This window comes from Somniosus microcephalus, chromosome 12 (assembly GCF_052327205.1).
Source record: "Somniosus microcephalus isolate GS21.2 chromosome 12, FLI_Smic_1.0, whole genome shotgun sequence".
Taxonomy (NCBI): domain Eukaryota; kingdom Metazoa; phylum Chordata; class Chondrichthyes; order Squaliformes; family Somniosidae; genus Somniosus; species Somniosus microcephalus.
The window spans coordinates 161,899,674-161,926,176 of record NC_140998.1 but is presented as its reverse complement, the minus strand read 5'-3'; the positions used below and the strand labels follow the sequence as shown (position 1 = coordinate 161,926,176).

The 26,503-nt window shown below is 48.5% G+C and overlaps 1 protein-coding gene across 6 annotated transcripts in view; it reads left to right on the top strand.

Annotated features, from left to right (window-relative positions):
- Window positions 1–25,992, top strand: part of capn3a (calpain 3a, (p94)) — a 230,122-nt gene extending 204,130 nt beyond the window's left edge. For all 6 annotated transcript variants that reach the window (XM_086003746.1, XM_086003745.1, XM_086003742.1 and 3 more), the window contains 6 exons: window positions 4,623–4,684; window positions 5,343–5,411; window positions 7,320–7,398; window positions 17,380–17,496; window positions 22,016–22,074; window positions 23,025–25,992. In XM_086003746.1, the coding sequence (XP_085859872.1) occupies window positions 4,623–4,684; window positions 5,343–5,411; window positions 7,320–7,398; window positions 17,380–17,496; window positions 22,016–22,074; window positions 23,025–23,051 (413 nt within the window). In that variant the 3' untranslated portion in view covers window positions 23,052–25,992. The remainder of the gene's footprint in view (window positions 1–4,622; window positions 4,685–5,342; window positions 5,412–7,319; window positions 7,399–17,379; window positions 17,497–22,015; window positions 22,075–23,024) is intronic.
- The last annotated feature ends 511 nt before the right edge of the window (window positions 25,993–26,503 follow it).

The following is a 26,503-nucleotide window of genomic DNA, read 5'->3' as shown; positions in this document are numbered from 1 at the left end:
GTCCAGCACCTGCACCATTACCTCTGGAGTCGCCCATGGGTGTCCTCCGTCCCATCTATATGCTGCCCTTGGTGACATCAACCAAAGGGTCCCAATCCCTACCCCAACCCATCACTGCTCCTTTGCCTTCCTGCTCTCCTGTTACTATCCCTGGCTTGTATCCCTTTTGGATAAGCCCACAGCTATCTTCCGTGCTTCTCTTGGCATTCTCCGAAGGGCCCATCGAGGCACCCGTTGCTGTCTCCCTACGAGGAGCAACACCAATTGTCGCATCCTTCTCTATCGCTGACTTTCCCGCCCAGCGCGTCTGCTGGGTGCTAACCCTGTCAACCTCTTTTTTGTCCCTCTCATCCCAGTCACCTCACACACCACTGCCCCCTTGAACTGTACCAGTGGATCAATCGCCACCCCGCTCTGCGTTTCCCTCCAGCATGTCTGTTTACTCGTGAACAAGGCCCTTGCTATCCATAATCTTATTGTAGATAATTGCATTGACATTCTGGCTTTGACTGAAATGTGGCTCATGGGTGGTGACACCTTGTCCCTTACTGAAGCTTCCCTGCCTACCTATACTTTTCACCACCTGCACCAGCCAAACCACCGTGGTGATGGTGTGGCCCTTACCACCAAATTACAGCTTGGTCTCTCCCCCTACTCCTCCAGTACTTTCTTCTCCTTTGAACACTTGTTCCACCCCTCCCACTTCTTCTTTAAAATCCTTGTTGACTATCGCCCCCAAGTTTCTCACTGAGATATCCTCTCTCCTTTCCTCCTTCAGTCTCTGCACTGTGACTCCTCATCCCCAGTGATTTCAATCTTTATCTCAGCTCCACTCACCCTCTCTCCTCTGAATTCACTAACTTCCTATCCTCCCTTTACCTCTCCCTCCGTATAACCTCTCCTACCCAGACTCACTGACACCCCTCAAACCTACCATCTCTCATGGCCTCTCTACTCCCATAGTCTGCATCATAGACCAGACCGGCTCCAAACACTTCCTTATATCCCTCACCACTCAGATCTCCACTTCCTTACATGTCCATACCTGGAAAAGAATTCTCTCCCAAATCACTGACAACTGCACTTTCTACTTCCCAACTGCCTAGCCTTTGGCCCTCCATTCACCATAATACTTTTACAGCTGTCAATCTGCTTAACCACTCCATCATATTTACCTTTGATGCCCATGTCCCCAGTAAAACCTTTAGGGGGAGAAATTCGGTATCGCCCCGTTTGGGGCGCAATTATCGACTGGGTGCAAAGTTTAGCACCTGCTGCTAATTATCGCCTCCAATTGCAAACTTGGCTTCTATCGCCCCTAGAGGTGATTGGAGCGCTAAATCAGGTGCTACCGCCGAGGAGCGAGGCGCTACCTCAGAGCGCTGGCGAAGCTCATGTGATGTCAGTCAGCAATGGAACACAGACACACTGGCGCCGGCCAGTTCTTAAAGGGGAGGGTCGATCTTGTTCTCCATCCACACCCTGCTCATTGCAGCCTTGAATCTCGGCCTGGAGAGACCTGTACATCAATTCTGCTGAAACAACAATGGAGAGGACCAGGGAAAGAGCTCAGAGTGCAGCCCCCACAGTCTCTGCTAAATCGATGCAAGGAAGGGCAAATCAAAATGAACCTGCAAAGTGCTGCTCAGTACCCAAAACTCCTTCACACAGCGTTGAATCTCTCCAGAAGTCTCCCTCTCTCTCTCTCAGAATGCGTGGTGCAAAAATGTCGCCAACAAAAAAAGGCAGGAAGCGGTCACCTTTAAATGGCGCTCCCCCAGTCTCTTCCCGACTGCAAAACGTTCCCCTCAACCTGTCGTTGCTAGCGCAGGCGGAAATGCAGGGGGTGCCACTCAATATCCGGTCCGGGGCGCTACCGGGGCGTTGCATGCTCGACTGACGTCATGATCTGCAGGCGCAGGAGATAGTGGCGGTAGTGTTTAGCGCCGCCGCAAAATGACTGGTCAATTTCGCGAGTGGCGAAAACATCGCCCTCTTAGGGCGCTAATGGGAGGCGCAAACCAACTGAATTTTCCCCCCTTACTCTTTCCCATCCCAGTTGTTCCCCCTAGTATGGCCCCCATCTTCGATCCCTCAAGGCCAACTAATTTGCATCCATCACAAGATCTGGCTGTATCACATCAAGCAATAATCGGTCCTCTCTCAAAACCACCCACTACTCCAGGATCACCCTGGAGAGCTTCTTTTCTCCACCACTGACCGTCTCCTTAAACCCCTCTCCTCTGCCGTCTCCACCCTCACCTCCAAAACAAGTGCGAGGAGTTCATTAACTTCTTTATCACTAAATTTGATACCACCCGTTCAGCTGCTTCTGCTGCTTTCCCTCTTCCCCTTGTCCACCAAGCCAAACCTCTCCCCTGCTCTCCCTGGCCTACCCCTGAGCCTGCATCTTCCTCCAATTTCTCTCTTATCTCGCATCATGCTTTCTCCAAACTCAACTTGTCCATTAGATCCACCTCCTTCCCCCTTCACCCCACACCCACGAAACTGCTGACCACCCAATTTCCCTTCCTGGCCCCCATGCTAGCTGGTGTTGCATGTGGTTCTCTTTCCTCAGGTACTGTCCCACTTGCTTTTAAAATTGCTTTAAGCATTATCCTCAGTAAACCCACCCTCAATCCTTCTGTCCCTTTCCTCTCCAAAGTTCTTGAATGCGTTGTTTCATCCCAAATCCGTGCCCACCTTTCCTACAACACCATGCTTGAATCTCTTCAATCAGGTTACCATCCCTGCCGCAGCACTGAAACAGCCCTAATAAAAGTCAAAAATAACAATCTCTGACTGTGACCGTGATCATGATGCACTATCCCTCCTCGTCCTCCTTGACCTCTCTGTATCCTTTGATATGATCGACCACACCATCCTCCACCAACGCCTCTCCTTTGTTGTCCAGCTCAGTAGGATTGCCCTTACTTGGTTCCATTCTTACCTATCTGATCATAGTCAAAGCATCTCCAGCAATGGCTTCTCTTCCTGCCCACTGCACCGTTAACTCCAGAGTCCCCCAAGGATCTGTCCTTGGCCTGCTTCTCTTCCTATCTATATGCTGCTCCTTGGCGACATCATCCACAGATGTGGGGTCAGCTTGCATGTGTACGCTGATGACACAGAGTTGTACCTCTCCACCACCTCTCTTGACCCATGAACTGTCTCTGTGTCCTCAGACTGCTTGTCTGATATCTTGTCTTGGATTAGCCACAATTTCCTCCAGTTCAACACTGGGGAGACTGAAGGTACCTTCAGTCCCTGCCAAAAGCTCCATACTCTTGCCATGATTCTGTACTACCTTGTCATTGACTCAGGCTGAACTAGATTGTTTGCAATCTCAGCATCCTATTCGACCTCGAGCTGAGATTCCAACCCCATATCCTCTTCGTCAAAAAGACTTCCTTGTTACACCTCCATAACATTGGCAACCTCCACCCCACCTCATCCCATCTGTTCCTGAAACCCTCATCCATGCCATTGTCACCTTCAGAATCGATTATTCCAAAGACACCTGGCTGGTCTCCCATTCTCCACCCTCCACAAACTTCAGCTCATCCAAAATTCTGTATCCTATCCACTACCAAGTCCTGCTTACCCATCACTCTTGGTCCCGAACCCCCAACACCTCAGATTTTAAATTCTCATCCTTGAGTTTAAAGCCCTCCATGCCCTCGTCCCTCCCTACCTCTGTAACCTCTTCCAACCCTACAACCCTCTGAGAGCTCTACATTCCTCCAACTCTGGCCTCTTGTGCGACCGCACTCCCTTTTCCCCACCATTGCTGGCCTTGCCTTCAGCTGTCTCGGCCATAAGCTTTGGAACACCCTTCCTAAACCTCTCCACCTCTCCTTTAAAAGTATCCTTGAATCCCACCTCTTTGACCAAGTTGCTCTGTCAGCCTTGGCTCAGTGGGGAGCACTCACAGCTCTGAGTCAGAAGGTTGTGGACTCGTAACCCACTCCAGAGACTTGAACACAAAATCTAGGCTGACACTCCAGTGCAGTAATGATGGAGTGCTACACTGTCAGAGATGCCATCTTTCGGATGAGATGTTAAACCTGAGTCTCCTTCTCGGGTGGACATAAAAGATCTCCTGGCACTAATTTGAAGCAGAACAGGGGAGTTCTCCCCCCCCCATGTCCTGCCAATATTTATTCCTCAACCAACATCAGTAAAAAACTGATTATATGATCATTATCTCATTTTTTGACGTACATTGGCTCGTGGTCTGGCAATGCCCCATTTTAAAATTTCTCATCCTCTGTGAAGCTCCTTGGGATGTATTTCTGCTTTAAAAGGCTCTATGTAATTGTTATTTTTGTTGAGTACATACTGGTTAATGGGACCCCCCCCCAGAGTGTGTGAGATTCTTAGTACAGTACACATGGTTAATAGGACCCCCCCAGACTGTGTGTGAGATTCTTAGTACAGTACAAACTGGTTAATGGGACCCCCAGACTGTGTGAGAGGCGGTTTCCACTCCTAGTGCTGTCGGAGATAATTTTCTGTTTCTTTTCCCCTCCGTTCTTTGCCTTCACACAATGTTTAAAAAGTTTATTCCTTCACAAAGTGATGCAGTGATTCTGAATATTAACTGTTTTTTCTCCTCACAGACAAGATGAAAACTGAAGGGTTCGCCCTCGAGTCTTGTCGCAGTATGGTTGCCCTCATGGATGTATCCTTTCCTCTTCTCCATTACATTCATTATTCTTTCAGAGGCACTTGTTTAATGGTCGTGCAGTGGGTTAGAGAAATGCCTTTTCACTCAGGATCCCTGTTTTTAATCCAGGCCCAACTGAAAGTGGCTTGAGGATTCAATGATGCAGTTGGTTAGAAGTGTGTCACTGACTCTGCCAAAGGCTGAGGGGAGCAGTGCATTGCTGGCATGAAACTGAGTCAAACAGTCCGGGAAGATCCCATATTGGATCCCTGGCCTATGCTGAGATAGCTGGCCTCAGGCTGGACAGTAGTAGGAGCAGTACAATTGCCCTCATTACCCTTTCATTTGGGAGAGAAAAAATCAGCTGATCCCATAATTGTGTGATTTCCAAAAGTTTTACCTGTTTTATGCAATTGCACAATGTCAGGATCTACCATATGGTATCATAATTACAAACTAAGTACAGAAGTGAACATAAAGGAACTGCTGTTAATTCCAGGCTGCAGAGGCTATTTTCTGATCAACAATGTACTGTACATTGATTTGGGATATAATATTGGCATTGCCCCCTCACAGGGCAGGGGATTGTAATCATATTACCAGCCTGCTGGACTTCCGCACTATTATCTCATATTACCTCTTACTATCTCTTCCTTAACATAGCTAACTGCAGACGGATGGATCCGGAAAGCTTAATTTGATGGAATTTAGACATCTCTGGGGCAAGATTAAGCAATGGCAGGTAGGAGCGTTGGAGGGTTTAGGTCAATTATGTCACAGGGAGTGTGACTGTGTTTGAATTATAGTGGGTTCAACGCCTGGATAATTAATGTATGGCAAACAGTGCTGAAGCCAGGATTCAGTCGTCCCCTCTCAGATCATCAAGACTGGTAGAGAGGTTAATTTAGAGTCTGACAGGCTTTAGTCAAGAATGGTGTAACTATCTGAAATCATCAGTCATTGCTGTCCATTTCCCTGGTGCATTTCACCTGATGTATCTGTTTACCTGGTCAGCTCGTCAATGGAGGAGCCAGTGAGGGTTTAGGGAATCATGATCTTTCCCCCGCCACCCCTCTCCTCCCTCCCAGTCACTGAGGTCGGACGGCTTTATAGGTCAGGACTCTGTCAAAACGGATTGCAAATAATTTACTCCCTTAATTCTGAGTCTGATGCAACACAGGGCTGTCCGTGAGAGTCATCTGATGTCCTACTGGTGTTTGTTCATCCCCCTCTCATGCTGGGGCACTATTCCACAGGCACCAGCAGGCCACCAGTGCCCCCACAAGGTGTCTATTCAGCATATATGAGTCTGGTGTTGTGTATCATTGCCAGGGGGAGGTACTATCACAGCCGCGCCAGATCCTGTATTCACACATACTTTCCAGCAAGGTGATACTGGATAGTAAACAGGACCAGAAGCTGTGGCACCTTCACCAGCCACGAACATCGAGGCCAATAGTTACACCTACAACGTTGCCCCAGCTAAAGTCAGCACAGATCAGGGATTGAACCTGCAACCTGCTAAGTCTCGATGGGGCAGCGTGACACTTTGTAGTGCAGTTACTCACTGAGCCATTGGGTGTGTTGTCTGTCTGAGATGTCTGTTTCACATATAGTCTGTACATTTTAAAACCCCGGGATTGAAAGAATTGAAATGTTAAGGCCTTGGCTGCTTATGGAACAGCCTGTTCAGTTATAGCAAAGAATCTGTCAGAAATCGAATCCCCTTTCTTTACAGCACACACTTTCAGGTACAGCACATTAGTGCTTCAGTGTACAGCATCACTACAAATTATCATTGCTTTCGAACATTTCATTAGTAGGATCACCACTTAAAACCACCCAGGAATGAAAAAGGGACAGAGGTCACCTGACGGTGGTCAGAGGGGCTAACTTGGATCTGAACTCTGACTGTCCCATAGGATGGTGAATACCCCACTTAGGTTCCCTGACCTCAATCTCAGCATATATTCTTCCCCCAGTCCCTCAGACATGAACCTGTAACTACAGCCTGGCCTCAGTCCCTCAGACATGAACCTGTAACTACAGCCTGGCCTCAGTCCCTCAGACATGAACCTGTAACTACAGCCTGGCCTCAGTCCCTCAGACACGAACCTGTAACTACAGCCTGGCCTCAGTCCCTAGGACATGAACCTGTAACTAGAGCCTGGCCTCAGTCCCTCAGACATGAACCTGTAACTACAGCCTGGCCTCAGTCCCTCAGACACGAACCTGTAACTACAGCCTGGCTTCAGTCCCTCAGACACGAACCTGTAACTACAGCCTGGCCTCAGTCCCTAGGACATGAACCTGTAACTACAGCCTGGCCTCAGTCCCTCAGACATGAACCTGTAACTACAGCGTGGCCTCAGTCCCTCAGACATGAACCTGTAACTACAGCCTGGACTCAGTCCCTCAGACACGAACCTATAACTACAGTCTGGCCTCAGTCCCTCAGACATGAACCTGTAACTACAGCCTGGCCTCAGTCCCTCGGACATGAACCTGTAACTACAGCCTGGCCTCAGTCCCTCAGACACGAACCTGTAACTACAGCCTGGCCTCAGTCCCTCAGACATGAACCTGTAACTACAGCCTGGCCTCAGTCCCAGCCAAATATATTCTCATTGTCATTTCCTGTTTTTTGCAGGCAATCTTTAAGGAATATGACAAGGATAATTCCGGAGTGATTGACAGCTATGAAATGCGCAGCGCTGTGAATGATGCAGGTGAGTGGGAATGGGTCAGGAGTGGCTGTAGATGGGAGTTAGACTGTGATACAGGTGAGTGGGAATGGGTCAGGAGTGGCTGTAGATGGGAGTTAGACTGTGATACAGGTGAGTGGGAATGGGTCAGGAGTGGCTGTAGATGGGAGTTAGACTGTGATACAGGTGAGTGGGAATGGGTCAGGAGTGGCTGTAGATGGGAGTTAGACTGTGATACAGGTGAGTGGGAATGGGTCAGGAGTGGCTGTAGATGGGAGTTAGACTGTGATGCAGGTGAGTGGGAATGGGCAGGAGTGGCTGTAGATGGGAGTTAGACTGTGATGCAGGTGAGTGGGAATGAGTCAGGAGTGGCTGTAGGTGGGAGTTAGACTGTGATGCAGGTGAGTGGGAATGGGCAGGAGTGGCTGTAGATGGGAGTTAGACTGTGATACAGGTGAGTGGGAATGGGTCAGGAGTGGCTGTAGATGGGAGTTAGACTGTGATACAGGTGAGTGGGAATGGGCAGGAGTGGCTGTAGATGGGAGTTAGACTGTGATGCAGGTGAGTGGGAATGGGCAGGAGTGGCTGTAGATGGGAGTTAGACTGTGATACAGGTGAGTGGGAATGGGTCAGGAGTGGCTGTAGATGGGAGTTAGACTGTGATACAGGTGAGTGGGAATGAGTCAGGAGTGGCTGTAGGTGGGAGTTAGACTGTGATACAGGTGAGTGGGAATGGGTCAGGTGTGGCTGTAGATGGGAGTTAGACTGTGATACAGGTGAGTGGGAATGGGTCATGTGTGGCTGTAGATGGGAGTTAGACTGTGATACAGGTGAGTGGGAATGGGTCAGGAGTGGCTGTAGGTGGGAGTTAGACTGTGATACAGGTGAGTGGGAATGGGCAGGAGTGGCTGTAGGTGGGAGTTAGACTGTGATACAGGTGAGTGGGAATGGGTCAGGTGTGGCTGTAGATGGGAGTTTGACTGTGATACAGGTGAGTGGGAATGGGCAGGAGTAGCTGTAGATGGGAGTTAGACTGTGATACAGGTGAGTGGGAATGGGTCAGGAGTGGCTGTAGATGGGAGTTAGACTGTGATACAGGTGAGTGGGAATGGGTCAGGTGTGGCTGTAGATGGGAGTTAGACTGTGATACAGGTGAGTGGGAATGGGCAGGAGTAGCTGTAGATGGGAGTTAGACTGTGATACAGGTGAGTGGGAATGGGTCAGGTGTGGCTGTAGATGGGAGTTAGACTGTGATGCAGGTGAGTGGGAATGGGTCAGGAGTAGCTGTAGATGGGAGTTAGACTGTGATACAGGTGAGTGGGAATGGGTCAGGAGTGGCTGTAGATGGGAGTTAGACTGTGATACAGGTGAGTGGGAATGGGTCAGGAGTGGCTGTAGATGGGAGTTAGACTGTGATACAGGTGAGTGGGAATGGGTCAGGAGTGGCTGTAGATGGGAGTTAGACTGTGATACAGGTGAGTGGGAATGGGCAGGAGTGGCTGTAGATGGGAGTTAGACTGTGATACAGGTGAGTGGGAATGGGTCAGGAGTGGCTGTAGATGGGAGTTAGACTGTGATGCAGGTGAGTGGGAATGGGCAGGAGTGGCTGTAGATGGGAGTTAGACTGTGATGCAGGTGAGTGGGAATGAGTCAGGAGTGGCTGTAGGTGGGAGTTAGACTGTGATACAGGTGAGTGGGAATGGGTCAGGAGTGGCTGTAGGTGGGAGTTAGACTGTGATGCAGGTGAGTGGGAATGGGCAGGAGTGGCTGTAGATGGGAGTTAGACTGTGATACAGGTGAGTGGGAATGAGTCAGGAGTGGCTGTAGGTGGGAGTTAGACTGTGATACAGGTGAGTGGGAATGGGTCAGGTGTGGCTGTAGATGGGAGTTAGACTGTGATACAGGTGAGTGGGAATGGGTCATGTGTGGCTGTAGATGGGAGTTAGACTGTGATACAGGTGAGTGGGAATGGGTCAGGAGTGGCTGTAGGTGGGAGTTAGACTGTGATACAGGTGAGTGGGAATGGGCAGGAGTGGCTGTAGGTGGGAGTTAGACTGTGATACAGGTGAGTGGGAATGGGTCAGGTGTGGCTGTAGATGGGAGTTTGACTGTGATACAGGTGAGTGGGAATGGGCAGGAGTAGCTGTAGATGGGAGTTAGACTGTGATACAGGTGAGTGGGAATGGGTCAGGAGTGGCTGTAGATGGGAGTTAGACTGTGATACAGGTGGGTGGGAATGGGTCAGGTGTGGCTGTAGATGGGAGTTAGACTGTGATACAGGTGAGTGGGAATGGGTCAGGTGTGGCTGTAGATGGGAGTTTGACTGTGATGCAGGTGAGTGGGAATGGGCAGGTGTGGCTGTAGATGGGAGTTAGACTGTGATACAGGTGAGTGGGAATGGGTCAGGAGTGGCTGTAGATGGGAGTTTGACTGTGATACAGGTGAGTGGGAATGGGCAGGAGTGGCTGTAGATGGGAGTTAGACTGTGATACAGGTGAGTGGGAATGGGTCAGGTGTGGCTGTAGATGGGAGTTAGACTGTGATGCAGGTGAGTGGGAATGGGTCAGGAGTGGCTGTAGATGGGAGTTAGACTGTGATGCAGGTGAGTGGGAATGGGTCAGGAGTGGCTGTAGATGGGAGTTAGACTGTGATACAGGTGAGTGGGAATGGGTCAGGAGTGGCTGTAGATGGGGCCGTGTGTACTGATATCAGTGAATACCTGAACAGTTGGTCTTGAAAAGATTTATTTCCAATTCTTGAAGATTCAGCTGCTCCAACGATGAAGCCACTGGGCTAGGAGGTTTTCAGACAAAGTCTCTCCCAGGAGGAGGTCTGTTAATGTCAGTGGAGGGTTCCCATCTCAGGATCACAGCACGTCCCCCTGTATCTGCTGCAGTGTCCGCTTCTTCAGCAGAACGTTGAGACTTTTTTCTTCCAGGCCTTCCCTTCCTGTCACAAGATCCGTGGGTTCGTATTCGGTTTACGGATGTAATTGATTTCCAAGTGCATCAGAGCGCTAGAATGGCAAAGGCAGATCTTCTGGGATCATGCTCATTTCATTGATTGTTGGTAGGGGTCTTTCTGCAGCACTTGAGCCTGCCTCGTGAGGTGAGGGAAGGGAGGTGGCTGAAAAATGTTTACATTTCGTGACTTGCCGAGCGCGGTCTAGCGATTTGTTCTGATTATTGCACCAGTCAAGGCATCCCTCTCAATTTTAACCTCCCCTTTCTGCGTTCCTGATGCCCGACGCTCTTCGCTGGTAATGACAGGAAACATGTCGGATAAGCTATTCCTGTCATTAACTTATTTTTTGAATACCCACCGCCACTTCCGGAAGAAAATCCTGCAAGTGGTGCAGGAACGCCAGAGAGCCACATTTCCCAATCCTGGTCGCCGTGTGGAAAATCCAGTTTCTTTTTCCTTCGGGTGAATTCCAATTTCTTATTCCTGAGCAAATTACAGGGAAACCTCAGGGCCCTGTGGGCATTATGTTAACTTATCCTCCTGCAAAAGTGCAGGAAAACCATAGGTAACCCCTCTTCTGAACAGTCCTCAAAACCCTAGCCCCCAAGATTCCTCAGGCTGGAGCACTGCAAAACCGGTTCAGGCCACCTGATGCCAATTTTGGGCTGGTGATGCAGAAGCTCTGCCAGCTATGATTGCCACGGTCATGTCTATGCCACATTCTCTCAGGTACCTCCAGACTGTGTGCGGTATTACGTGAGGGTGATGAGTTGGTGCAATGTTTACAGGGCACTGCAGTCCCAGTATCAAAGTGTCACATGCTACGAAATGTTAGTCGCAGTATCACAGCAGAAACATAGAAACATAGAAGATAGGAGCAGGAGTAGGCCATTCGGCCCTTTGAGCCTGCTCCGCCATTCAATGAGATCATGGCTGATCATCCAAATTCAGTACCCTGTCCCTGCCTTCTCCCCATATCCCTTGATCCCTTTAGCCTTAAGAAATATATCCAACTCTTTTTTGAATATATTTAATGAACTGGCCTCCACCGCCCGCTGTGGCAGAGAATTCCACAGGTTCACCACTCTCTGGGTGAAGAAATTCCTCCTCATTTTAGTCCTAAATGGCTTATCCCTTATTCTTAGACTATGACCCCTGGTTCTGGACTCCCCGGCCATCATAAACATCCTTCCTGCATCTAGTCTGTCCAGGCCTGACAGAATTTTATAAGTTTCGATGAGATCCCCTCTCAATCTTCTAAACTCCAGTGAGTATAAGCCCAATCGACACAATCTCTCCTCATACGTCATTCCTGCCATCCCAGGTATCAGCCTGATGAATCTTCGCTACACTCCTTCCATGGCAAGAACGTCCTTCCTCAGGTAAGGCGACCAAAACTGCACACAGTACTCAAGGTGCGGTCTCACCAAGACCCTGTACAACTGTAGCAAGACATCCTTGTTCCTGTACTCGAACCCTCTTGCTACGAAGGCCAACATACCATTTGCCTTCTTAACCGCCTGCTGCACCTGCATACTTACCTTCAGCGACTGGTGAACAAGAACACCCAGGTCTCTTTGCACTTCCCCTTCTCCCAATCTATTGCCATTCAAATAATAATCTGCCTTCCTGTTTTTGCCACCAAAGTGGATAACCTCACATTTATCCACATTATAGTGCATTTGCCATGTTTCTGCCCAATCACCCATTCTGTCCAAATCGTACTGGAGTTTCACGACATCCTCCTCACAGCTTACCCTCCCACCCAGCTTTGTGTCATCTGCAAATTTGGAGATATTACATCCAATTCCCTCGTCCAGATCATTAATATATATTGTGACCAGCTGGGGTCCTAGGACCAATCCTTGCGGTACCCCACTAGTCACTACCTGCCACTCGGAAAACGACCCGTTTATTCCAACTCTTTGCTTTCTGTCCGCCAACCAGTTCTCTATCCAAGTCAATACCTTGCCCCCAATCCCATGTGCCTTAATTTTGCACGCTAATCTCTTATGTGGGACCTTATCGAAAGCCTTCTGAAAGTCCAAATACACCACATCCACTGGTTCTCCCTTATCTATTTTACCAGTAGATTAGTCAAGCATGATTTACCTTTTGTAAATCCATGTTGACTTTGTCCGATCCTGTCACTGCTTACCAAGTGCTCTGCTATTACATCTTTTATAATAGATTCTAGCATTTTCCCCACTACCGATGTCAGGCTTACCGGTCTATAATTCCCCGCTTTTTCTCGACCACCTTTTTTGAATAGTGGGGTAACATTAGCTACCCTCCAATCCATGGGTACTGTTCCAGAGTCTATCGAGTTCTGGAAGATGACCAGCAATGCATCTACTATTTCCAGGGCCACTTCCTTAAGTACCCTGGGATGTAGATTATCAGGCCCTGGGGATTTATCGGCCTTTAGTCCCATCAATTTTCCTAACACCATTTCCCTACAAATACTGATTTCTTTCAGTTCCACCCTTTCATCAGGCCCTATGTTCCCCGGCATCTCTGGGAGGTTATTTGTGTCCTCCTTTGTGAAGACAGAACCAAAGTATGAATTTAGTTGGTCTGCCATTTCTTTGTTTCCCATTATAAATTCCCCTGATTCTGACTGTAAGGGACCTACGCTTGACTTCGCCAATCTTTTTCTCTTCACATATCTATAAAAGCTTTTACAGTCAGTTTTTATGTTCCCTGCAAGCTTACTCTCATATTCTATTTTCCCTTTCTTAATTAATGCCTTTGTCCTCCTTTGTTGAATCCTAAACTGCTCCCAATCCTCAGGATTATTGCTTTTTCTGGCCAATTTATATGTCGTCTCCTTGGATCTTATGCTATCCCTAATTTCCCTTGTTAGCCACGGTTGAGTCACCTTTTTTGTTTTATTTTTATGCCAAACTGGGATGAACAAATTCTGTAGCTCATCCATTCGGTCTTTGAATGTTTGCCATTGCCTATCCACCATCAACCCTTTGAGTGCCATTCCCCAATCAATCCTACCCAACTCACTCCTCAGACCATCGTAGTTTCCTTTATTTAAATTGAGGACCCTAGTCTCTGAGTCAACTACTTCATTCTCCATCTTAATGAAGAATTCGATCATATTATGATCGCTCAGACCCAAGGGGCCTCGTACAACAAGATTGCTAATTAATCCTTTGTCGTTACATAATACCCAGTCTAAGATGGCCTGATCTCTGGTTGGTTCCTCGACATATTGGTCCAGAAAACCATCCCATAAACACTCCAGGAATTCCTCCTCCACAGTATTGTTACTGATTTGGTTGGCCCAATCTTTATGTAGATTAAAGTCACCCATGATGACTGCTGTGCCCTTATTGCACGCTTCTTTAATTTCCCTTTTAATGCCATCCCCAACCTCCGCCTTACTGTTGGGAGGTCTATATACCACTCCCACTAATGTTTTTTTCCCCTTAGTATTTCTCAATTCTACCCATACAGATTCCACATCATCAGAGCTAATATCCTTCATTACAATTGTATTAATCCCTTCTTTAACCAGTAATGCTACCCCACCTCCCTTTCCTTTTTGCCTATCTTTCCTGAATATTGAATACCCCTGGATGTTGAGTTCCCAGTCTTGGCCATCCTTGAGCCACGTTTCCGTAATCCCAACCAAATCATATTCGTTTACCTCTATTTACGCAGCCAATTCGTCCACCTTATTACAAATGCTCCTTGCATTAAGACACAAAGCCTTCAGGCTTGTTTTTTTAACGCTCTTAGACCGATTAGAGTTATTATTTACTGTGGCCACGTTTGATTTAAACCGTTGATTTCTCTGACTGCCACTTTTGTTTTTCTCATTCCTATCTTTTGCTTTTATCCCTGTTTCCCTTTCCTCTGTCTCCCTGCTCAGGTTCCCAACCCCCTGCCATTTTAGTTTAAACCCCCCCGAACAGTGCCAGCAAACCTCCCCGCAAGGATATTTGTCCCGCTCTGGTTCAGGTGCAACCTGTCCGACTTGTACAAGTCCCACCTTTCCCAGAAGCAGGCCCAGTGATCCAGGAAACTAAAGCCCTCCCTCCTGCACCAACTCTTTAGCCACGCATTCATCTGCTCTATCCTCCTATTCCTATACTCACTAGCACGTGGCACCAGGAGTAATCTAGAGATTACAACCTTTGAGGTCCTGCTCTTTAATCTGCTACCTAGCTCCCTAAATTCTTGCTGCAGGACCTCACCCCTCTTCCTACCCATGTCATTGGTCCCAATGTGAACCACGACCTCTGACTGTTCACCCTCCCCCTTCAGAATGCCCTGCAGCCGTTCAGTGACATCCTTGACCCTGGCACCAGGGAGGCAACAAACCATCCTGGAGTCACGTCTACGGCCACAGAAATGCCTATCTGTACCTCTTACGATAGAATCCCCTACCACTATTGCTCTCCCACTCTTTTTCCTCCCTTCCTGAGCAGCAGAAGCACCCCTGGTGCCAGGAAGTTGGCTGCTGCTGCCTTCCTCTGGTAAGACATCCCCCTCAACAGTATCCAAATCGGTATACCTGTTTGAGAGGGGGATGGCCACAGGGGTTCCCTGCACTACCTGCCTGCCTCTACTGCTCTGCCTGATGGTCACCCATTTCCCTTCTGCCTGTGCAGCCCTTACCTGCGGTGTGACCAACTCACTAAACGTGTTATCCACGACCCTCTCAGCATCGTGAATGCTCCAGAGCACATCCATCCGCAGCTTCAGCGCCGCAATGCGGTCTGCTAGTAGCCGCAGCTGGATGCATTTCTGGCACACGTGGTCATCAGGGACACCGGCAGTGTCCCTGAATTCCCACATAGAGCAAGAGGAGCATAACACGGGGCTGGGCTCTCCTGGCATGACTTACCCTTTAATTAATTTAAATTAATTCACTATCACCAATTAAAGATAACTCTAAGGCGCTTGTATGGTTTACCAACAGTCCCTGCTACACCAGAAAATACCTTAGTAACTATAAACTACAGAGTTAAAGTTTAAAAAAGAGAAATACTCACCAACCAATCACTTACCTGCTCCCTGGTGATGTCACACTCTGATTAATTTTTACCTCTCTCCCCGCTGCTGAGTTAGTCGGGCCTCGCCTCTCTCCTCCTTTTATACTGCCGTCTCGGTGCTCTCCTGGTCCGATCTGGTCGGGCCTCGCCTCGCTCCTCCTTTTATACTGCCACCTCGGTGCTCTCCTGGTCCGATCTGGTCGGGCCTCGCCTCTCTCCTCCTTTTATACTGCCGCCTCGGTGCTCTCCTGGTCCGATCTGGTCGGGCCTCGCCTCGCTCCTCCTTTTGTACTGCCGCCTCGGTGCTCTCCTGGTCCGATCTGGTCGGGCCTCGCCTCGCTCCTCCTTTTATACTGCCGCCTCGGTGCTCTCCTGGTCCGATCTGGTCAGGCCTCGCCTCTCTCCTCCTTTTGTACTGCCGCCTCGGTGCTCTCCTGGTCCGATCTGGTCGGGCCTCGCCTCGCTCCTCCTTTTGTACTGCCGCCTCGGTGCTCTCCTGGTCCGATCTGGTCGGGCCTCGCCTCTCTCCTCCTTTTGTACTGCCGCCTCGGTGCTCTCCTGGTCCGATCTGGTCGGGCCTCGCCTCTCTCCTCCTTTTGTACTGCCGCCTCGGTGCTCTCCTGGTCCGATCTGGTCGGGCCTCGCCTCTCTCCTCCTTTTGTACTGCCGCCTCAGTGCTCTCCTGGTCCGATCTGGTCGGGCCTCGCCTCGCTCCTCCTTTTATACTGCCGCTTCGGTGCTCTCCTGGTCCGATCTGGTCGGGCCTCGCCTCTCTCCTCCTTTTGTACTGCCGCCTCGGAGCTCTCCTGGTGCGATCTGGTTGGGCCTCGCCTCGCTCCTCCTTTTATACTGCCGCCTCGGTGCTCTCCTGGTCCGACTGTGAGTGGTGTTATCACAGAGGACTGTGAGTGGTGTTATCACAGCGGACTGTGAACAATGTTATCACAGCGGACTGTGAATGGTGTTATCACAGCGGACTGTGAGTGGTGTTATCACAGTGGACGGTGAGTGGTGTTATCACAGAGGACTGTGAACAACGTTACCACAGCGGACTGTGAGTGGTGTTATCACAGCGGACTGTGAGTGGTGTTATCACAGCGGACTGTGAGTGGTGTTATCACAGCGGACTGTGAGTGGTGTTATCACAGTGGACTGTGAGTGGTGTTATCACAGCGGACTGTGAACAATGTTATCACAGCGGACTGTGAGTGGTGTTATCACAGAGGACTGTGAGTGGTGTTATCACAGCGGACTGTGAGTGGTGTTATCACAGCGGACTGTGAGTGGTGTTATCACAGCGGACTGTGAGTGGTGTTATCACAGAGGACTGTGAGTGGTGTTATCACAGCGGACTGTGAGTGGTGTTATCACAGCGGACTGTGTGTGGTGTTATCACAGTGGACTGTGAGTGGTGTTATCACAGAGGACTGTGAGTGGTGTTATCACAGCGGACTGTGAGTGGTGTTATCACAGCGGACTGTGAGTGGTGTTATCACAGCGGACTGTGAGTGGTGTTATCACAGCGGACTGTGAGTGGTGTTATCACAGTGGACTGTGAGTGGTGTTATCACAGCGGACTGTGGACAATGTTATCACAGCGGACTGTGAATGGTGTTATCACAGAGGACTGTGAGTGGTGTTATCACAGTGGACTGTGAACGATGTTATCACAGCGGACTGTGAGTGGTGTTATCACAGCGGACTGTGAGTGGTGTTATCACAGCGGACTGTGAACGATGTTATCACAGTGAAGTATGGTGAAGAGGGGACACAAGTCAGCTGTGCCAATTGCCCGCCACATCTAAATTTCTCCCTCAGACCACATGGGTTACGATGTCAGTTGAGCCTGTCGGAGTGCTGTATTAGATGATACGATATGGCTGTCTGATCTCCTATGTCCGTTACACACTTCGTTGCAGTATACCAGAGGTGGTTGGATTGCAGGGCTTTGTTATACTGGAACTAGTGGGAAGTGTTGGTGAGACTATCTAAGAAGTAGTAAGTACCCTTATTTCTTGTTCTTCAGGTTTCCATCTGAACAGCCAGCTCTACGAGATCATCTCCATGCGTTATGCCGATGAAAATATGAACCTGGACTTTGACAGCTTCATCTGCTGTATTGTGAGACTGGAGGGGATGTTCAGTAAGTGCAATACCGTTCACAGTGTCCTTTTCTCCACAATGGAGTCTTTGAAGCCTGTGGTGCACTTATGCGCCCAGACAGATGGGGTGAAGGCCCCTTCTCTCAGGATCCATAAAATGAATTTAGGACAGGACTGAATCTACTTTTTACGAGCATGGTCCCATCACTTGAAATGGTCTCTGATTTAGCATTAAATTATTCCAGGCAGTGACTCGCCCCCCCATTCCTGGAGGTGGCAATTTTAACCTGTTCTTTTGAGCAGGCAGAGGGACACATGACAGAAGGCAGTGGGGTCCTTTTTTAAATATGCAGTGCCATTCACAACTCCTCAGATAATGAAGCTTTCCATGCCTGCATGCAGCAAGACCTGGACGACATTCAGGCTTGGGCTGATAAGTGGCAGGTAACATTCGCGCCACGCAAGTGCCAGGCAATGACTATCTCCAACAAGCGAGCATCTAATCACCGCCCCTTGACAGTCAGCGGCATTACCATCACCGAATCCCCCACCATCAATATTCTGGGGGGCCACCATTGACTAGAAATTAAACTGGACCAGCCACATAAATACTGTGGCAACAAGAGCAGGTCACAGGCTGGGTATTCCATGGCGAGTGTCTCACCTCCTAACGCCCCAAAGCCTTTCCACCATCTACAAGGCACAAGTCAGGAGTGTGATGGAATACTCTCCACTTGCCTGGATGAGTGCAGCTCCAACAACATTCAAGAAACTTGACACCATCCAGGACAAAGCAGCCAGTTTGATTGGCACCCCATCCACCACCTTAAACATTCACTCCCTCCACCACCGGCGCACCATGGCTGCAGTGTGTACCATCTACAAGATGCACTGCAGCAACTCGCCAAGGCTTCTTCGACAGCATCTCCCAAACCCGCGACCACTACCACCTAGACGGACAAGGGCAGCAAGTGCATGGGAACACCATCACCTCCAAGTTCCCCTCCAAGTCACACACCATCCTGACTTGGAAGTATATCGCCGATCCTTCATCGTCACTGGGTCAAAATCCTGGAACTCCCTCCCTAACAGCACTGTGGGAGCACCTTCACCACAGGGACTGCAGCGGTTCAAGAAAGCGGCTCACCACCACCTTCTCGAGGGCAATTAGGGATCGGCAATAAATTCTGGCCTTGCCAGCGACGCCCACATCCCATAATAATAAAAAGATTGCTCTTTGATGACGTCATTGGGATCCGACTGCAATTTTGAGGCCAGCTGGTACAGCTTCCATATCAGGTCAAACTGGTGGCAAGATGAGCCAGGGCCAGAAGGGACCCAGAAGGATAAGTGAATTTTAATTATTTTTTCTTTCCCTGTCGGTCAGGCGTAGCAGGAGTGCTCCTCCTGGCCTCGCAAGTCAACTTTGTGCCTCCTGTGCCCAAGGCTCCCCCACTTCCCTGTGCTCTCTCCCAACCACATGCCTGATTGTTGGGGGCCATTTGTTCAACTCGCTGCAGTGGCATCCTGCACCCAAAACCCTGCTCACTCCCAGCCAGCACTTCCCACCAGGTTCGGGCAGGAGACTGATGAGGCCTTTACAACTGATGCCCGGGATCAAAAATCCCATGGCCCTCACACTGCCGTTTGCCACCGCTTCAGCCTCTGTCCAAACAACACTGGCCGGGTGTTAAAATTGGCTCTTAATTGCCTGAAATGGAAAAATAATCCATTCACCACAATCTCCAGCAACAACGTCCCTCATATTGATCAACACAAACATTCACAGAAAGAAAAATTGGATCCTTAAACTGCAGTGACTGGAAATTGGGATCTTCCAAACCAGACAATGGGAATACGCATTGATATTTCTGTTAAGTATCACATAAGGAAAGGAGGCATCAGCTGGATAGTGAGCACAGCTTGTGCTGGTTGGCATGGTTCCACTGAGTGCGAATCAGAATCGTTCAAAACTACTCCATGGCCTTCATGAACAGAAATAGTTTTCACTGGATTAATGATCAGGTGGTAGATGACCACAGAAACATCACCATGGCCATTATGCAGGAAGCAGATGCAAAGTCTTCACTGTGATGCAGTCCATAGTTCCTGAATTATTTGAAGAGGGACAAACACGGGTCTCAGAAGATTGTGTCCATCTATGGCTGCTGACTCCACTTAGAAACCCGTGCAATTGCACAGTACAAATGCCGCCCCTTCCTTCAGCAAGGGTCACTGGGTAGCAAGCAGGAGTGGGAGCCCTGGTCAATTTTCCCCTCCTAACCCAGGGACCCTAAGGGCAATTGTAGTGCTCCTACTGGCATGCTTGCTGAGGCCAGATAACTGAACACAGAGGAGGAAACACGACACTCTCTGGGCTGAAGCTTAATGGGCGGTTTGGGCTTGGGTTAAATTTCAAAAAATCTGAAACAGGAATCCAGCCCGCCTCCAGCCCGCCCACTTCTGGTTTTGTCAGAGGTGGGATGAGGGGCGGGCGACTTATCCACTGGCGGGAAGCGAGTTGGTCATTTAAATATTATAATGAGGCTGCCTGCCTTCATTTTAACTCATTCTATTTTGAACTCATGCCGGCCGGGTTTCCCAGGCCTCAGGAAACCTGGCAGATGAAAGGAGGTGAGAAGGGCTGAATCCATGAGTTAAGTGCCTTTACAGTACTGCTTGTGGGCCAGGAGAAGCAGGAGTGTTTCCTCCAGGCTCAACAAGCTTACCCTGTAAACCCCCCCACCCACCCGTGATCTGTCTGCTCTCTTCCGCCCCCCCCCGCCCATCCAACCCACCCTGACCACCATCCAACCACCCCCGACCACCATCTGACCCACCCCGACCACCATCAGACCCCTCCGCAATCAGGAACCACTCGCGCTCAGGACCCCCCAGTGTGATCGGGACCCCCACGATCTCTCCCACCCACCCCCCACTAGACCTACCCACTCTCCTCACCTGTGGCCTTGTGCTGTTGGCTTTCCTGCCCAACAGGCCTCTAGCCTATCAATCAGGCTGCCTGTCGGTGGGAAACTGGCAGAAAAATTTAAAGGAGCCCTGCAGTTAAAAATTGCCGGACATTTGGGAAACCCGTTCTTCCGGGCTTCCTGACCTCAAAACAGCACCCCCCCCCCCGCCTGCATGGAACACACCTCCAGACTAAAATCCAGGCCGCTAAGTCTGTATGGCTCAGCTACTAACTGTGTACACACTCCTAAGCCACCAGGGAATAGCACATAGTTTCTGATCTTAGTAACAAAGAGTAGAGAGATGGAAACTTGGAAGTTTTATTCCTGGTTCAGAGTGGCGCAGGCAAAAGCTTGAGAGAGGGCAGGTGTGGCCTTCTCAGTTCGGGACTGGTATATGACCCAGAGAAGGATGGGTACAAAGTGGGGAGGTGGAGCTAGAGCTAAGTGTTGTCAGCAACAGGCAGTAGGCCATTTGCAACTGTCCTGTACAGGAAACTCTTTTTTATCCGGCACCGACGGGACCGGCGTGGTGCCGGTTTATCAAAAAGTCCGGATTACAGAGAGGTATAGTTAAAAGGTACGAGAGCTCCATACACAGCAACAAATCCAGGCTTCCCTGTTGCTTAGCAACAGGTGCAGGAAGCCCCGGCCACAGACCAAGCGTCCCTGTTGCTTAGCAACAAGTGCAGGAACCCTGTTTACACAGCCACAGATCCAGGAATGGCCACTAATATGAAGTGAAACTTACCTGAACCTACACCTGAATTTTGCCGGTTAATAGAGATTTCCGGTTATTTCGGTGCCAGTAAATCGAGAGTTTCCTGTACTATACTGATTCTGGGGGGCTCCCCAATTACTCAGTTGGTAAGTGTGGAACTGAGCCAATAAATTAGGTAGGCTCGAGGATCGGTCCCTGGCCTCTGCTGAGTTAGTTGAACTCGGCTAGGTGACTGTAGGGTTAGATATAATTACGTAGAAGTTACAACATGGAAGGAGGCTGTCCGGCCCAACCAGTCCATGTTGGTGTTTATCCTCCACATGAGCAGTAATCTTAATCCCTTTTGCCCACCCTGATCCCATTTCCCTTTATCCCCTCCCGTGGGTGAGGACAGGATTGGGATTTAGCTGTGATGACCACTTCCCAGTGTTCAATAAAGGAACAGCCTGCCAACAGTCCAGTGTCTAAGCTTACACATGGGTGTGAAGTACTTGCAGGCGACTCGCACTTGTGGAACCGTATCCCAGCCTGAGTCAGAGGAGGAAATTAGAGAGCGGACGAAAGTTATGACTGTACACACCCAAAGAGAAGATTTTGTTTTACACCTTTCAAAGCTTTAATTGCTGGTGTCTATAATGGGCCTTGCTCTCCATCATCGAATATAAAGGCTAAGGTTAGTTGAAGGATAAAGACAAAGCAAGATCTGGATGATGCAGCAAGCAGGATGGGCACAGTTCCTTTACTAGTGTCTGGATTCTTGCTGTGTTCTCAGAATTACTGTACATTACCAGTGTTAAAATCAGTTTCTACCTTTGTGTGTGTATTTTGAGAGGAGGCACTGTCTTCATTGTCCCCCTTTTTGTTCTGCAGGAGCCTTCCATGCCTTTGATAAAGATGGAGATGGAATCATTAAACTCAGTGTTCTGGAGGTAGGTGCAACTGTCACTCATGTGACTGAGCCATATTTCCTATCTGAGCACTCAAGGAGCACATGTGGTATAAAGCAAAGTCCTAGGTGGACATTAAAAGGAACTGTGTCTTTCAAGGGCCTTTTAAATCCTGGCGTAAATGTACAGATTTCAAGATCTTTCAGATATTATTATTGACTGTCTTTCTTTCCCTTTAATGTTCATCACAAGGGATGGTGTGGGGATAGCACCTGTGTGAAGCTGCCCTCAGAACACAGCAGCTGCGGGATTCATTGCACACCACGATCTTTGCTCGGGAAAAACATTGATCTGGTAGATTTCTATTCACGTGTTCCCCTTCTTTTATTATTCCCCCCAAAGCCAGTCTCTAGCGCGTGGCCATCCTCCTCGTTTGGGGAGCAGAGGCCCAACCTGCAGACACTACTCCTTGTTAAAATTGCCGTGACAGGTTGGAATCCAACTGAAACCGCTGGTGTCCTGCCAGAAACCCGCTGGCAGTTAAAATCCTCCTCGCCAATGTGTCAAACACCTTATACAGTCGTGCTGATGGGGCCAAGGTTGTGGAATGTGACTGGTTAGTTTTAAGGACTGATTCCAGAGGTCGGATTAATACTCATTAGAATGTCTTTGGACGTTGGGGAGAAAGTCCATAGGACTTTATTTTCTTGGTGGTTTAACTGTGATATGTTGTCTCCTTGAGTTAGGTTTGTCTATGACAGTGCATGACATAATAACAATTAGTTTTATGTATTTCAGAACATCTTAGAATACTTCACATAATGGATTGTTTTTTATTGAAGTGCAGCCAATGTTGTTTAGTGAAGGGAAAGGCTGGATGGAGCAAATGATGTTTTCTCGTTCCTCATGTTCTTAGCAGATTTGACCTGCATTTGAACGCACTGTATTCCTTACTGATGGGATTAATGTTTATGGTGTTCTTATTTCCACAGTGGTTGCAACTCACCATATATGCTTAAGAGTCTCGGGACTCTGTGTTCCTGGTGGCTCACGTGCCTGGCTATTACCTCAAACTCAACGCCCAAACCTCAACAGCATCATATGCAAAAGCAACCTTTTCTACCCATGATATTCAACAGTACTTCAGGAAGCCAGGTGTAAAGCGGTTGACTCCATGACAGCCTGTTGCATACTGTCAGATCAGCATGTCTTACTGCAACTGTGTGAACCTTTGCGATTAGGAACACCTGAAGCCAGGATAAAAGCACAAGTTTTCTTTATTGCTCTTGTATGATTCTACAATAAACTCCCCTACTCTAAGCTCTGTCTTTGGTGGCCTAGTGGGTAAATGCATTGCCTGATATAACATTGAGTAGAAGATCCCAGGTTCAATGTTTGGTTTGGGATGAGTTAGCAGATCTCACAGCCAGTTGAGTCACTGCAGCTGGTTTCAGTACCCCAGAGCCAGGGGGGGGAATTATCATCCAGGACCATATTCCGTCAGCCCTGCTGGATCGCTGCATGTTTGGACTGCTGCAGCCAAATAACCTGTGCCAAGCCAATAAATATCAGTTGACTGCTTGAGGGACTGTCACTTAAATCACTTGCCAGCTTCCACACTCATGTATTGACCAGCAGGGAAGTGATCAGTAATTTCCCCCCTCCTCTTTCCCTATCCCAGTGGTGTTCATACCGCTGCCCTGCCTGAGATCAATGAAGTCAGTACTGACAATGGATTACATAAAAATACACTCCCACATCAAAGTGCCCTCTGAAGTGATCCAGCGAGCCACTCAATTGTATGAAACAGCTCAGTGGTTCAAGAAGAAGGCTCACCACAACCTTCTCAGGGCAACCATGGATGGACAACAAATGCTGGTCTGCCCAACGATATCCGGAACCCGAGAGAGAATTTAAAAAAAACAGCGGTTACAACACAGAAACAGGCCATTTGGCCTGTGTCAGCGGTTACCCTTCGTGCGAGCACATAGCACTAATCATATTTACCCATCCTGTTCCCAACCCTTTCAAACCCTTTTCCTTCATCCACCTGTCCAATCTAATTTTGAATGTTGACTATGGGCCAGAAATTGCTGCAATGGTGGGTTTGGCGGCGGACAACATTGATTGGACTTTTCTGCTCACTGGTGACATTGCACTATATTTCCGCCGCAAGTTACTGGAACGTCGATCTGATAATGGCACAGCGATGTCAATGTCGCATCTGGGACCTCATGAACATCGTGCCCAGTGGTCTATCTCCTTAACCAATGAAGGAAAAGGATAGAGAAAGAAACAGAGCGAACAACGGAGAAGGAAATAGGGTGAATTAGAGTCAAATTAATATAGAGACAGAAAGAGGAATCCAGAGAGAGAAAGAAAGAATGGATTAAAAGAAAGAGAAAAAAGAGAACGAAAAAGTAAGAAAAAATTGAAAAGAGCAAGCAGAAGAACAGGACATTGCAACTCAGTTGTGTTAGTGAATTGCTGTATTGGTCCTTGAGAAGTTAATGAGTAAATGGCAGGGTAGGCGTGCGAAATGTACAAACACTCTCGACGGAGTATAGAACCAGCAGCTCCGTCCATCATGCTCAGAAACTGTGAAACTGTCATTGCACAGCTTTCATAGGAACATAGGAATCGCTAGACGAAAAAATTCCAAGGTCCATCTAGTGTGCCTTCTATCATCCTGGTAGTCACATGATGCAACAATAATGGAGTTGTTGACTAATCACAGCAATCAATCTCTATCAATGAGTCTACAACAGACCCAGACATGAGGTGAGGAAAACCCCAGTGGTGGAGAGCTTTGGGAACCATAGGTCCAAAGTCACCGGTTCCTCCCAAGCATACTGCATTTACCACACATCATGTCTCAGATTACTCAGATACTGGATCTGAAAATTTTATTTTCTGAAAGAAATCTATCTAATATGCAATTCAAAGTGTTGAAACAGCGTTGAATCCTCAAATCTATTGCCTTCCGACACTAACAAAGGTGTGGATGGCAAGACTGGCACAAAAGACTGCCAAGACAAATAAAAAGGATTAAACGTCCTCTCGGAACAATTCACTACCTGCTGGAGTAAGACTCCACAGCTTCATTGGTTCCTTTAAAGATCTCCAAGGTTCAATGCCATGTCGGGACCATAAATCACGTCATTATCAGGGTCCTGTGCGACATTGATATACAGCCCTAAATGGCTGCGGCAGGAATAATTCGTACTGACATCGTAATTCATGACTGTCATTAAGTTCAATGGGGAGCCTCATGGTGAGAAGTGATTTTATAGGCTTTGGTGAAGCTACCAGCGGTGTGGAGCAAATCGTCCAGCAATTTGTGAAGAATCGGAACTCATGGCATATTTCTTTTACTCTGCAAATTTTTTACAAATTAATAATGGCATGTAACCTTAATGCGTCATTATAATCCCAGCAATTTCTGGCCCATAGTTTCTGCCTTGGACACCAACCCTGGATGTAAATTTAACAGCTTCACAACTCTGTGTGAAGAAATTTATCTTACCCGCTGTTTTAAATCTCTTACATTTACCTGATGCGGTTCAGTACAACCCTGGCAGTGTCTTTACCCACCAGCCCATTGGAACAGCTCGAAGAAATCATTTATCAAGTTTGAATGTAGATTAGTTGCAGGAAATGTTTGGTTTTGTGCCTCTGTTTGTAAATCAAGGAGACACATTGCGGTCATGTCAATACACAACAGATAAAATGCATGGCCAGGAGGTGCCTGCAGTGATGGACCTGGGCAGATCGAAGGTGTCAGTATCACAGTTTCCATGATGGTTGAAGGAGGTGCAGCAGAGAAGTAGTGATGGACCATGGCATCGTCTCACTACTGAGCATGCACACAGTCATGTTGTGGCCTATGTATTTGATTTATTTAGGCTCCCCTATCTCCTGTGTGCTTTTAGTATATTAAAGTTCTGTGTGAGGGCTGTACATTTTATTTATTTATAAATGCACGGGGACAAACACAGTGAACTTGAAAATAGAATCACTGGCAACTGATCAAGAGCGGGAACCCTGGTTGAATTTTCCCTTCTCTGGGCCAGCGAGACTGAGTCTAATAGCTAAGATAAGCTAAGATAACTAAGCACAGCCGAGGGATTGAAGCTGGGACCTCCCACCTCTATGTGGCTTTGTACTACACCAGGCCATCCAGGCCCACCACCACCTACTCAGGCCCCACTATCAGTGAAAGGTGACCCTGAAGCCGTCGGATTTTCATAAAAGACCAATTGGTTCATTAGGGAAGGAAACCTGCCATCCTTATCCAGTGTGGTCTGTGTGTGATTACAGTTCCATACTACAGTGGTTGACTCTTAACTGTCCTCTGAGGTGGCCCAGCAAGCCACTCAGTTAGAAAGCCCACCACCACCTTCTCAGGGCAATTAGGGATGGTCAATAAATGCCATGAATTCAATAAATGAATGAAAGATACCCCAGAGGT